The sequence below is a fragment of the Lepisma saccharinum genome, chromosome 26, assembly GCF_977018435.1.
Source record: "Lepisma saccharinum chromosome 26, izLepSacc3.1, whole genome shotgun sequence".
Lineage (NCBI taxonomy): Eukaryota > Metazoa > Arthropoda > Insecta > Zygentoma > Lepismatidae > Lepisma > Lepisma saccharinum.
In genome coordinates, this window is record NC_139254.1 from 16,619,266 (window position 1) to 16,634,469 (window position 15,204).

General features: G+C 38.8%; 1 protein-coding gene across 1 annotated transcript in view; it reads right to left on the reverse strand.

Moving 5' to 3' along the window:
- Positions 1-15,204, reverse strand: part of LOC145979394 (tyrosine-protein kinase receptor torso-like) — a 610,025-nt gene that overhangs the window by 261,694 nt on the left and 333,127 nt on the right. The window contains exon 2 of the mRNA XM_083112263.1: positions 4,995-5,057. Within this exon, the coding sequence (XP_082968389.1) occupies positions 4,995-5,057 (63 nt within the window). The remainder of the gene's footprint in view (positions 1-4,994; positions 5,058-15,204) is intronic.

Here is a 15,204-nt window from a genome sequence, read left to right on the forward strand (position 1 = left end):
GGAAGGAAAGGAGAGTAAGAAAGATATAATTGTGGAAAGAAAAAGAGAGTAAAAAAGTTAGAAGCGTGGATAGAAAGAGAAAGAAAGATAGAAACGTGGAAGAAAAATAAATAATGAGGAAGAAATGTGGAGGAAGAGAAAGATACAAACTTGGAAAAATAAAAAAGAAGAAACACGGAAAGAAAGAGGAAAATTAAACGTAGAAAGAAAAAGAGACAGAAGGTTAAAACTAAGAAAAAGATAAAGGAATATAGAGAAAAAAGAGAGTCTTAGTATTCAAGACAAGGTAGATCTCACGTGACAATATTTCTTCCACCGTTGAGCTCACCCTTAAAAAATTCTGTGGCGAAGCCACCGAGAAGGAATATATGAAGTGCAATGAGTAAATTTGAAATAGACGACCGGATATAACAATTGGTGCGTTATAATTAGTTTCGGAGAGCTGACACTCGCGATGGTTCATGAAGAGTGGATCATTCAAATTCGTGCTAAGTAATTCAGCTCGCGATGCCATAACAAGAGGTTTTGGTTTCCGCGAATTCTCTGCAACCCGGGACGATACTCCAGATTGCAGACAATAGCACCGCCACTGTTGCCAACTTATCTATTTTGGAACTAGATCTGGTGACTTCGACCCAATACCTCTTTTTAGGTGTCTCTTGCTCGTCTTCATAGATGAGGAATGGTCAACTAGTCATATCCAGAGTACATATTCTCCACTCAAACATCACGCCGTGCTCCAAGTTTATTTTTTTGACCGCAGTGTGGCAGCAGCGTCGGTGGCAGAATTGGGAGATGCAATTATGCAGGGACTTGCTCATACCCTGGGCTGAAATTAATTACAGGTGAGCGCCAAAAGTCGTACAGGGCACCTGTAATGTTTAATTACATGGAAACTTAGGTAGGTACTTTAATGGTTGTTGCAAACTACATAATAAGTTCACCAAGTCATTACATAATCTTGTAATGAGGACGCAAATTTGTAAAGAGCATATACAGTAGACTCGCGATTATCCGAGCTAATTGGGACCGAGATTACCTCGGATACGGAAAACTCGGATAATACGGAGATAATGTGCTAATAGGTTGTAAATTACGAAACAACACTTAAAACTGTATAGTAATTACTTATTACTAGTACAACATAAAGGAGAAGATTACTTTTTCCGCTTAGAATAGGCCTACACAGACTTAAACACCACCGTAACAATCGGGATACACCAACAATGTAACGAACACGTGCAGCGCGGAAAGTGACTTGACTCCATAAACAAACAGGGGGGTGCGTTGTGAAGCGCGATGTTTTTCAACCAGTCCCTCGGTTAACCCGGAGCCTCGGTTAATCGCGAGTCTACTGTATTTAAACCACGAAAGTAGGTAAGGTTTATTTCTACTATTTCCTACTCTCTTGGAATCTGTGTAGCAAGGCCGCGCATAACAGTAGAGAAGGGGAGGAATTGGGCGGAGCAAAACAGTGCGCGCTGCTGCAAACAGCTTGTAGCTGGAGCCGCATTTCCCCCTCCATGCACTCACATCCCCTCTCACGCGTTCATTGGTCGAGCCCTCTCGAGTCACTACTTGCGCAGAGGACTTGTTTTCGTTCTCTCGCTCCAGAGATTCCCGAGACAGTGTACCTTTGCGTTTTATGTTGACAGGTATCGAAAGGAGAAGCTTGTGTTAGGTATATGCACGTGTGAAAAGTTAAATCAGTCAGTGCACTCCTCCACGCACCATCCCATCCATTGTCTCGAGTGGCTGTGGAGCGAAAGGAGATAAACTTCAGTGAGTATGGTTGAACGTGAGATTTAGACCTGCGACCTCAAGAATTAGTGTCCGTCACCTTACATACAGGGTGTCTCATAAGTAATAGCGCAAACTTACACAGGTGAAAGTACACGATAATAGAAGCAAAAAAAGTCTCAGTAAACATGGGTCCGCAAACCACAAGTTTTCGAGATAATTGCGAATGTGTGATTACAAGCCGCCACTGACTTCATTGTTTGTAAACGTCGTCCTAGTTGGTAAAATGCTAATAATGTGTGCGAATGTGTGGTTAGAAGCCGTCACTGATTGCATTTTGTAAACACCGAGTGCTTTACTCCTTGCGCGTTCCGAGGTTTGATCTTCGTTTACAAACAGAACTATTCCGAGAGGTGGCGTTGTAATCAAACAGGATGGATACAATCAGTGCAGATAATTGTTCATGCAATGAGTTCTCCAATGACTGTTCGTACTGTATTATTAGCATTTTACCAACTAGGACGACGTTTACAAACAATGAAATCAGTGGCGGCTTGTAACCACACATTCGCAATTATCTCGACAACGGCTCGTTTGCAGACCCATGTTTACTGAGACTTTTTTGCTTCTATTATCGTGTACTTTCACCTGTGTCAGTTTGCGCTATTACTTTTGAGACACCCTGTATATTTGCATATTTCTTTCATAGTTTGGAATCGTATTAGAATTTTTATTCATCGAGAGAATAAACCTCGCTATTCAACTCCAATAAGGTATGGATGACGATGTCGGTAGCGGAGTGGCTAACGTATCTCGCTTCTGGTCATGAGTCCTAGGTTCGAATCTTGGGTAATTAATGGAGGTCTTACTGTGCTTCTTCCTTTGGGGCCTTCTGATGCCTTAGTGGTAACGTCGTCGTCCTTGACTAAGGTTTTCCGGGTTCGATACCCGGTGGTGGAACAATGCACAGAGGTTCGGATCACACTTTCAACTGTAGGTCCAGTCTCGATCAGCCCATATGTGCAAAAAGTGAACTTAAAACAAAAAGTCAAACTCCTTCATCCATTTCATCTTCATCGTTGCGATTAACTTGGAGTGGTGGTAAAGCGACATAAAATCACAATAATAGAAATAGAATTCACAACGTTTAAATGAAAGTAGATGAAACTACAGACAAAACCACACATGTTGTAGCCTGAATTGGAACCATGAATCTTGTAAGGCGAGAGGGAGGTGTGTTACGATAAGCTGTAGGGCACCGGAGAGACTTGCATCTCTCTAAATCTATTTGTTTAGTTCTTTTTTGACTGTGGCGGTTGGCAACACTGATCAGCGTAGAGATGCTCTAATCAGAGGAAATGACTTCTACCACTACAAAGTCACTTGGACGACCAACAAAGGAAAGGAATCCAGTCTGCTGATTCGAATCAATGAGGAAATGAAATCTTGTGCTCTGAGTGCCACGTGCTCTCATTGGTTGACCTTGCAGGGAGGCAGGAATTCTGTAGTCTTCCACCGGATTATTTTAACAGCTTTGACAACACACAACGAAATTGTTGTCATTGACCTTACGCGTCATGAAGACAGAATAAACGAAATCACTTTTAAAATAGTTTTCTGGCATTCCTAAAACCGAAGGGTTTATTGATGCAGAAAATGTGTTTCATCTTGACCCTATCCTAGGCAAGATATACTCACTCTTAACCACCCTTATCAATTTCGTTCAGGTTGTTCTTAGTCTTGGCCTTTCCATAGGTCTCTTACCACTAGGTTTTCCAGTCCATCCCATCCCATCTGTGCTACATGGGCTGCCTACCGAAGTCTTCTTGATTTAATTATTCTAATAATATCAGGGGATGAAAATAGATTATGAGACTCAATATTTTGTAACCTTCTCCACTCCCCTTGTTGTTTAATCTCTTTTAGGTTCAAATATCTTTCTTAAGATTCTATTTTTAAAAATCCTTAATTTGTGTTCCTCTTCTAGTGTAGAGGACCACGTGTCACACGTATCAAAGTTATAAGTATGATTACTATTTTGTATAATTTAACATTTAGATTATTTTATATTAGACGAGAGGATAATACAGAACATTCCCTGACATTCGCTACGAGACTCGGCGGCAAGCGGCCCGGCATCAGCGCTTGTCTTTCCCGGTGAACGGGTCCGCGACAGTCGCTTATATTAAACCTCGTATAAAAGTTTCGAGTAACAGGGTCAGTTCTGAATAAAAGTGGAAAGAAAAATGGGGAAATAAAGTATACAAAGACAATCCGCACACCATCCGTGAGTTAAAAGAGAGTATTGTACGAAAAAACGGGAGAATTACAGTAGACGAACTTGCACGTGTAAATGCCAATTTCCTTCGGAGAGGCCAGGAATGTGTTGCAGCAGAGGGACATCATTTTCAACACCTTCTGTTAGTCAAGGTTAGTACGCAGTATGAAAACTGTAATTTTAATAGCCGACTCTAGTGACTGTCGCTGACCCGTTCACCGGGAAAGACAAGCGCTGATGCCGGGCAGCTTGCCGCCGAGTCTCGTAGCGAATGTCAGGGAATGCTCTGTATAAGTTTTTGGAACAAACACTTTTAAAAATCACGATGGAACAGGAAGTCAGCTTTGCTTGAATGATTTTAATTGGAAAAAGCATTGACCAGGGCCACGGTACTTTACACGTGGTGGCATCAATTCCACTTCCTGTTTCCCTCTCTTCAATTCCAAGCTGAACAAGATCCAGTCCTTCCACCGAAAGCACCGAAGTTTTAAATTTAGCATGTAACATAGCCTGGCTTGCATGCTTTAGGCAATGGGACGAACATCCTTTCACCTTATCATCCAGGGAAGACAAGTTGGAAACAGAGTTGCCAAACTTCTCTCATTCCTCAAGTTACTAATCTTGCAAAGTAACTGTTCATAACGCTACATTGATGCAAAAAGTAACCCCGTTTCATTTACAGCTACTTACTTTTAAAAGTTACTAGTTATTAGTTAGAATTCCTTTAAAAAGTAACCGTTACTCGTAACTACGTGACTTGTAACTAATCACCTCCAAATATCGATTTTTATGCATACTTCTGCGGCTAACAATGGCATGCAACCTATGGTTTTCTACATTTTCGAGTTTTCAGAATTCAATGGAAACAATCAAATTGCACTACATTAAAATTCAACCTTAAAATGGTCTCACTCTTTTCCAGGAACCGAAGCTTATGAAAGAGAAAAATTCATCTTTTGGATGAAAGAACACTAACCTCTATGCAGAAGGGCGAGTTGCAAATCATGCGCCTGGACACCTCCGAATCTTGGAACCCGTACTGCAAAAAGAACATAAATAAGGACGGTTAGCAAAAAAGAAATATAACAAATAAGTGTTGCCAACTTCAGAAACAATACTCAAGAAATACACAGTGTAGCCAACCTGTTCAAAACAAAAATCACTAACACGGTCTTGGCTGCTGTTATTTTTAAATCCTAATTTATTGCGCACGATACAGGGTGTGCCAAAAATAGTGTTACTTTGCTGACTATGAAACACCGGAAATACCTTTGCAATTGAGTAACAGTAGCATTACGCATTATCAGCAAGGGAGTGTTGACATTGTAAACATATTCAAGATTATATTTATTGCCTAAAAATAAGGCAGAAAGTAGATCAGTGATAAGAAAAAACTCTACATTCTGGTATCAAATAATTCACAATAAACGTTAATAATAACATGATTATCAAGAGAAAGGAATATTTGTAAACCGGGTTCGAATCCTGAAACATTACTACAAGAAAGAGAGGGATTCATATTTGTGTTTTCCATTTACGATAAGGTATGCAACGGTATGCATTCCTAGGTAAACTTTTCCTCTTCAAGGGTAAATTTTTTGTCACAATTACATTTACCTCATTTCAAAATTATGTCATTGAGGCAAAACCCTGTTGACTATGAACCCACTTTATCTTACATTTTCGATACATCTTGGCGAATGCTAAGTGAATCGCCCTGTATATTTATTGATAGTTTCAGATACTACCTCCCTTCCACGTAGTACATCCTGGACTCCATTGTTGCAGACTAACGGGGGTGTGGCGTCTCAACTCACACCCAGTACAATCCTCTGAGAGGCCCGTGTTGTGTCATCCATATATGTCTGCGATTGTCCATTCATCTATCTCATGTTATCCCCATCGTCGCGATTAAACAAAAATGGCAGAAAAGCGACATAAATTAAATCAATAAATAAGATACGGGCTGCATTGTGGTTAGCAATCAAACCTGTTTATCATTATGCACGTCAATTCAGTGTTCAAATATTTTTATTATTTGATTACATATGTAGGTCATGTTTATCTGTGTATTCTGCTTAGCAATTATTAATCAAAATAGTAACTAGTGTGTGGATGCAGCTACTATATTTGTTTACTATTTGCATAATTTGACTTTGAAGACTGTAAAATGGATAACACAAGTAAATATGTAGTGTGGATATTGCTAGAGTATTCGGGAAAAGGCACATAATTCACAAACTGCGATTTGCTATTGCTTTCATGACGTTACACTTATTTTATATTTGGCAAAGATTTGAAACAGTGATGATCCAACATATATATAATGTCTGTAATGTTTCCTATTAATAGAAAAAACAAATAACTGCTACTGTAAAACTACACTTTTTGACTTAAGGCTGTACTAATGCCGATTTTGCGGTAACTTTTCGATAACAGATGGCAGCATCGTTTGTCATGGCAACCGAGGGCCATATTGCCAGATCTCCGCGTAAATATAATCGAGGTAGATACATACAGGTTGGTCGATTAGGGTACTCGATATGAGATGACGCCATATTGGTTCGTGGATTTAAAAAAAGCAGTAGTGGATTAGCGAAAGTTATTATCATGAGATTTTAGTTACATGTTCTCAATAGAAAAATAACCGATTTATCATCAGTGGAAGGTAGTAATAGTCGAAATATTATTTTTTTCCGGAACAGCCTTCAACATGTGGACAGACCAGGACTAGGATCCAGAACCTTCCGAACCGAGATCCAAGTCCAACAGGCAAGGCCAGGATTGCGGTTTATCATCCTGCTATGGGATTGGTGAACAAGTGCGCTGTCGCCAAAATCAGTTTGAAAGGTAATTTCAAAATGTTTCTTTTCTCGCGCTTGCAAAACGTCAGCACCCGATGGATTGCGCGCGCGAACCGAACTAAACTTGGCCCCATAGATCCCCGGACATAACTCCTCTTGATTTTTTCATAGGGTTTTTGTAAAGTCAAAGTGTACCAGACACGAGTTCGTGACCTTCTTGATCTACGACATCGCATTTGTGCTGCAATCCGAAAGATAAGGTCGGAGCTTGAATACAGATTGGACATCTGTAGAGCAACTAATGGTGCTCATATTGAGGTGTATTAGCTATGTAAAAAAACTTTCTGGGTTACTCTATAGGTAGAAGAAAACTCTACCGAAATATCTTAATAAACTTGAAACTTATAACATTTTCATTTATTGTACTTTTAAGCCGGACACACTGTATAATTTACATATCCGCATAATCCGTGTGTGTAGAGCATTATTTAATTTTTCAAGTTCCGTAAGTTATTGTGGTAAGAATGGTTTCTGAAATAAATCAAAAAGTACCAAATAAAGGGTAGAAATTATCCTTGTAACGACCCACATTGAAAAATAAGCAAAGAAACGTGATATACAGGGTGTCTCATAAGTAATAGCGCAAACTGACACAGTTGAAAGTACCCGATAATAGAAGCAAAAACGTCTCAGTAAACATGGGTCTGCAAACGAGCCGTTTTCGAGATAATTGCGAATGTGTGGTTAGAAGCCGTCACTGATTGCATTTTGTAAACACCGAGTGGTTTACTCCTTGCGCGTTCCGAGGTTTGCCCTTTGTTTACAAAACAGAACATTTCCGAGAGGTGGCGTTGTACTCAAGCAGGATGGATACAATCAGTACACAGTCTAATCGTACTGTGGGAGTCACGTCAGTTGTACTGTACTGCGTAGTGAAAATGGAACCTTACAGCAACGAAGAGTACATTTTACAAACTAGGACGACGTTTACAAACAATGAAGTCAGTGGCGGCTTGTAATCACACATTCGCGATTATTTCGAAAACGGCTAGTTTGCAGACTCATGTTTACTGAGACTGTTTTGCTTCTATTTTCGTGTACTTTTAACTGTGTCAGTTTGTCGTATTACTTATGATACACCCTGTATACTGAAATTAGTAATGCAAAGATTTGTTTTAGAAAAATGAGGTAATCATTTAAAGAATGCGCCGAGAATCTGTAAACGGATAAACGGACGGATTGGATGACGCGTTTGTTGAGAGTCAGTAGTAGTATTTGTGGTAGGGAGAGCACAGGAAAGTATGAGCCCCTCTCGAGCAGATTTGCTACACTTAAAACTAGCTCAACATGCCCATATGAGCTTTTTGCTCAAGTGTGGAACCCTCTCTAATCCAAGAGTTTTGTAAAAATGCCCCTCGGGAATTTCTCGGAAAGTATGAGGCCCCTCAGATTGATGTGCTCATACTTACAAAAGTTGCATCAGCTTGATTGTTGTCCATAAACTTGTCAATTTTTTGGCCACACTTAAAACTATGCCAATACACACACACATACACACATACACACACACACATATTTACTTCCAGTTTAAGTTTAATTGGACCCCAGCTTCAATTTGTTTATCTAAAATTAAAATATTATATGCAGAGACCCTCTAGAATTGCTCCGTGACTCTCTCATTTCTCACATCATAAACATATGATTTTTCTCCTATGAGAATAACACTACATATGGTGTCATCAGGTAATGCCTCATGGAATTCACAGATAATTTTAATGTTTGTCCTGTCATTCACCACAACTTGTTTTCTTTTTGAAGTGTTGATTACAAACATGGGTCTCTGTGCCTTGAATTCATCTGGATTGTAATACATGTCAGTATTGCCTGTAGTGACTCTTTTGAAAGCCGAAAATGCCTCATATAATTTGAGGAAATCATCCTTGGACATGTCTAAATTGTAATTTTCTCTAGGAAAGACCTCATTTCTGCCATTTTTAAGATATATGTTCTTGATGTTGCAGTTATCAAATTTACTTGAATTTTTTTCCTGATTGTTGTGTCTTCCAGTCTGAAACAATACCACTACAAAATCAGGCATGTCATATTGTATGCTGGAGAATGAATTTGTAGCATCAAACTCATAATATGTACCAGTTGCAGGCTTCTGTACACATTGATATGTATAAAATTGCAGAGGAACCTGTGGATTTTTTATTATATCTGCTTTGTATTTAAGAGAATAACTGGCTTCATACTCAACAACAGGGATTCTTAACTCCATAGTCTGAATAATGCATTTGCCTGCATCAGGTAGGGTATCAGGCAGAGCTTCTCCGGTAGAGTTTAATGTGCTGTACCTCATCAAAGCATTATTATCATTGGCAGCTCTTCTAAATGTAATTCTTAAACCACCCTTCCACATAATATCTTTGTAATCTGAGAAGAATCCTGGCAACAGGCGCATCGGGAACAGCACAGTGTGGTTTTTAGATAATATCTTATCACCAGCCTCAAATCCACCTATTTTGTAGTAAGAAGCCTCGGTTTTGGATAATTTTAATGTGGCCAAAGCTGTGGAGGTAATGCCGGGATAATCCACTCTGTTTATAACAACGCCATGCTTTCTGATCTCAATTTCAGAGAACAGATGCGGCACAAAATTATCTACCAATCTTATATTTGAATTTGCCGGATATTCTGTACCATCGAGCTTTACAACATCAAATTTGATGTATAGATCTGCTCTGTGGGGGTGTATAAATCCATCCCCTACATCAAGATCAACCTCAATTTCTGTGTTGGGTTGATTTAAATTTGCAAATGTCCTCCTGTTTGGAGGGAATGATTGTAGCTCATAACTCTCAATATTTTCCATTGTATGTATTTTTATTTAAATATTAATCTCTATGATAGCAGTTGTTGTGGCTCCAGCAAAATCAACTAATTCTTCTTTTTCATTAGTGACCATCAATTCGATGTAATCTATTCTATTATGACACACGGGAAAATATAATGTTGGGGATGGATTGTGGATGATGGGCTCCATGAATTCAGAGTTAGGTTTGAATGTTGCAATGATGCCGGTTTGTTTGTGAGTGCCTATGCCATTTGATTTGGTGATCATACCCTCAGCCACATTACAGTGAATATTCAGAGTCTCTATGGCCAAGAATTTAGGTATATTCATAGCAGTGTGTTTGATGCCTGGTTCAAGTTTTGTGTTGTTCTCAAAGCCTAACAGCTCTCCTATAGTACCCAGATCCACTGTTTCTGTGGCAGATACAATTTCTACTCTGTGAGTGACAGAATTTTGACTTAACACTACACCTCTGGGTAACTGAGCATTTAAAGTGGACAGATTATATTGCCCTGGAGTGATGACAATTTTTTGATCCCCAACTGCAATTGTGTTGTTGTGGTGTGTAATATTTGGGATCAGGTACATGCCGTAAAATGCTCTGAGAGCTATTGTTTTGGGATACACAATGTCATCATGCAATTTGAGTTTCAATATTGAATTTTGGCTGGTGAGATGGAATACCCCCATGATGTTTCAGATACCACAAGGCTTTTTGAAAATCTTCAATTGATGGTTTATTTATCTGAGACATATATCTAAGAACAGATAAACACAAATGTCCGCAATTAACATCTTTGAAGTTTTGAACACGGGCATTATTGTAATAAAGATTAGCTGATTTTAGATATTTTATTAAATTTTCAGGTGGAACACCTCCAAATGAATCAAACACAAATGCCTCATCTTTTAAATATTTAAGATAACAGATCCAGTGAGTGCCCTGATTTTTGTACTCATCCAAATTAACAATGCCACACTCTTTGTTGAGTGGTTGTTCCGGTAAAGAATCAGACATGTACACACCTCTAAAATGTTTGATGCCCAGCGGCTTGATTAAAGCTTCAATATCTTGGTTTGTAAGCGACTCTTGTTTTTTTTAAACTTATTCATGGCTCTCTTAACACCTTTGCCTTGTTTCTCAATGGCCAGGTTATGGCGCCTCTGCTCATCTAATTCTGCCCTATTTTTCTTGGCGTCTATTACTGTTTTTGCTATTGCGGCTGATCCCCCGGCCAAGCTCCCCACAGCCCCGAGTGCTGCTAAGATGGCAGGGATGGTAAATATGAATCCCCCTACATGTGATTTTTTTCTTGATTGCTGTAATTTTTTTAATTGGGGGTTACTAAGCAACAATTTCATACCATGCCCCTTTGCAATACAAGAGCTTTTTTTCTTGCGCTGCTTTTTGGTCAAAAGGCTGTCAATAGGCCCAAGAGATTTGAGACCTGCATAAGGTATTTGGTACATAACACCCTTTGCCTTCATCGTAGGTTTATTATATACATATTCACAACCCCCACCCCAGTTTTTGTTTGGTGCTCATAGCTATGGTGGTTCCCAATGCTGCTATTTTTTCACTCAAAGATGCATCTTTGCTTACAAATCTACCAAATGCAGCCTCTTCTAATTTCTTGTCTGCAACATGTCTCTTGCCAAGATCAGAATGTGTGTTGTATGCTATGTCATGGTCTCTACAAGCAGCATCTAGGGGATTAACACCAGGATCACCTCTGTTTAATCTATGATCCAATTTTGTGCCTGGACCACAATACTGATAGCCTGGAATGTGTAGTTCAAATGGCAGCTTGTTTATAATGTCATTAACGAGGCCCCGACCCTCAGAAATATTCCAAAATTTAGGTGGTAGAGTATTAATAATTTTTATGAGATATCCAATCCCCTTAGTGTCATTCACTATAAAATTAGACAATTTTGTGCTTATCATGTCCATAATTCCAACCTTTTCATTGTAAAAATTGTGGTTCCCAGCATTTTCCTCCCCAGCTATCACCAATAACCTATCTACAAGTTTCCTGACGTCATCAACCCACACAAATTTTTTAGGCAGGGTGTTGTATTGTTTGATCCCACTGCCTGTCTTGATCTGTGACCATATGGGCTTGATTAAATTATTGTATTTTGCTCCACTGCTCGACTTGACTCTTTTTTGTGTGGGATCATTGTTCTGGTATAGAGCATCTGATTTTATTAATATTTCTTTGTAATATTCATAATCTTGATCTGTATAGCTGCCAGGTCTCTTCCTAGTCATCAGTTCCCACAATCCAGGCGTTCCGGGGTACTTAACAAAAGCACCTTTTTCTCCGAGACGAGATTCTGAATAAACAATCAGATCATCCCCCATAAATGTTACTTTGAAATTGCCAATTCTATGTATGATGCTCCCATCAAGCTCTGTGTCAGCATATAAGCCAAACACCTCATCTTTGTTGTCTTTAGGTGTGCTTAAATATTTTTGAGCAAGAAGACCCAATTCAATAGGATCCTGAGTCGCTTCAATTCTTCGAGGAGCAACAGGACTAGGTGTATGAATACTGGAAAGTGGGGTGAATGGATAATCTAATATGTTTCTTGCAGCTACAGGTACAAGCTCTGTGATCAAATCTTGATTCTGCTCTGTAACAGTTTTGATATTTTTACCTAAATTATTAATAGCATCAATTACAGGCTGTTCTGTTTGTTTGTGTTTTTCATAAATTCCCCGGTTCTCTGATTTCCATCCCTTAAATCTTTTTACAAGATAATCTCTTAACTTAAGATCGTCAATCATTGGCCTTTTCATGTTTATTTATATACGTCTCTACGTCTAGAAAATTGTTAATTTTATTTCTGTATTTGCCACTATTGGGTGTTCTTGTCATATCAATTGTGACAAACCCATAGCTGTCCTGATTCCAGCACCCACTGCAAAACTTGGAAAAATCATTGTAGCTCAGGTCCCCACCTACATATTCATCATGTATGTGTTTGAGGTTGGTATGGTCTTGATGAAACACACATATAAAATTGCTGTTGTCCCGGATCAGTTGCTTGGGTATTTTTGAAAAAGTCTGTGCCAGGTAGAAGCAATCAATGTTTTTGTGCCGCCCCTGTGTAAAGAAATTCCTAACCTTGTTTTGATTATCCAGTATAATGTCATCAAACACAACAACAGAATTATCGAGACATTCATGAAGTGGCTTAACATCTGGTTCAAAAGTAGCAATATCCAGTCCATCATATAGCTTCATGAACTGCTGATATTTTAATTGTTCCAAGCTCTTAGAGAAGATATACAAGTGCCTGTTTTTCCAGTCTAACCAGTTGGGTGCCAATAAAAAATTATCAACCATTAGTGTAGTTTTACCACAAGCAGATGGCCCAACAATAAGACACCTAATATTATCAGGCAGCAAGTTGCCATTTCTCTTATTCTGCCGTTCAGGTTCTGGCAGCCTCTTTATAACATCCCAGGTGTTCATATTATCACTTTGTTTGCATCGATCCAACTGTTTTCCGGATGACCCAGCCATTTGACAAATAACTTGTTGCCTTTTCTGCGGATAATTTTTTCTATGAGATATGTGTCAGGCTGTTTAGTTTTGCTGAGCTCTTGTTCATAGAACCTGCCTTTGAGAATTTCTCCTCGGTGGTCTTTTATTATATATGTGTTAAGGGTCCCGGGTTTAACTTGAACCACTGTAAATAATTCAGTGCTCCAGTTTCTTGTGAAGCCTCTTTTGAATAAGTGCTTATATTTGCTGATTCTTACTTGATCACCTACCCTGTATTTGGCTTTTCTTGTTGTTGGCTGATATTTAGGATAATAAACAGTCCTGATCAATTTTTGCTCATCAGATGAAGTTACTTCAGAGGGTTTCATGTTGATTGTGGAATGGACCGAGTTGTTATATTTATGTAGAAGTTCTGGAAGAATATTAATCCATTTATAATTACCTTGCAGGGTAAATTGTTTATACATAAGATTTTTTAAGGTTCTGTTGAATCTCTCTACAATTGAGGCTTTGAGATCACTGTAACTCGAATAATGTTTTATTGCCTGGCTTTTAATAAATTGTTGAAACACTGAATTATAAAATTCTTTGCCATTATCTGTTTGCAAATAGCGCGGGGATCTTCCACTCTGATTGATGATTGTTCTGATGGCTTCTGTAACACATTTTCCAGTCTTGGATTTGAGTGGCATAGCCCAGGCAAATTTTGAAAATGTGTCTATCACAGTGAGCAGATACTTGTAGCCCTTGTTGATTTTGTCTAAGTTTTTCAACTGTCCACTTGCCATTTCAATCAAGTCGCTCTGCCATAAATCATCTATGCCCTTTGTGACTACTGGGAGTCTCTTATAATTATGTCGGGCCTGTCTGTGTAATTCATCAACAATAATTTGTCTAGACATAATATGTAAACAAGAATATTGCAACTATGGGGTGTTCAGCAGCTGAGACTGCAGGATTTTCTAAATATAATTTGTCTCCAATATGTATTTTAAATTCCAGGGTGCCATCATCTTCAGTGTAGGCTGTTTCTAATGTATTGGGGTCTGTAAAATCCTCCAATTCTACACTGGTGACTTTCACTTTGTTCTCAGCATTTGTTATTGATAAGGTAGGGTAGTGGTGTGCCTGTGGTTGAAGCCAATATTTGATCTTGATTGGTCTCAGTGTGCCCCCAACAAAAAATTGGTAATAAAATTGTGCAGGGGACAGCATATATATTTTGCCACCTGGTGTAAATGGAGAATCATATTCTTTGTTGGGGATGCTGTACAATTCAAGAATTACTGTATGTTTAGGATTTTCGATTATGCCTGTTATTTCCTTTTCTGCTGTGAGCAATCTACTTGTTACAGATTCAAGGTGCCCATTGATGGTTCTAACAACATCATCGTGGCCTGGCTTGATTTTTATGTCCACGACAAGTTTCTTGTATTGTTGCACAATTTCTTGTAGCTGGGTGGCAAAAACAGACAGAGCATTTGCTTGATTGGATTCCATGGTCCCTAGCTGTTGCTTGATATTGGCTACAATTTGTTGCAAATTTTCAACAATTGCCAATTTTGAATTTTGGGTTGTAAGATCATGAACCTGTCTTCTGATATCCTCAAACAGGGCATGCAGTTCATTAATATGTTGATTGGTTGGAAGAGTGGCAACTGTTTGAGTGAGTTGTTTGATCTCTGCTTGGATATTCTTGATATCTTCTGATTTCAATATCCGATTCACTGCCCTCTTAATATTTTTAAGTTCCTGTGATGTGGGCAGATTTGATACTGTATTTTGCAAAGATTCAAGTGCCAATTTCACATTGTTTAATTCAGAGGCATCGGCCACATTTTGCATAGCATTTTGGAGCAGGGCTATATCTGCCTGAGTGGGTGTTGATTGTTGTAAAATTTCAAGTTTTGTTTGGATATCATCTATCAAGTGATGAAAATGAGATAGTTCAGATTCAGTGTTGAGGCTTTCAAGCTTTGTGATTTGTTGCTGGACACTGACAAGTGT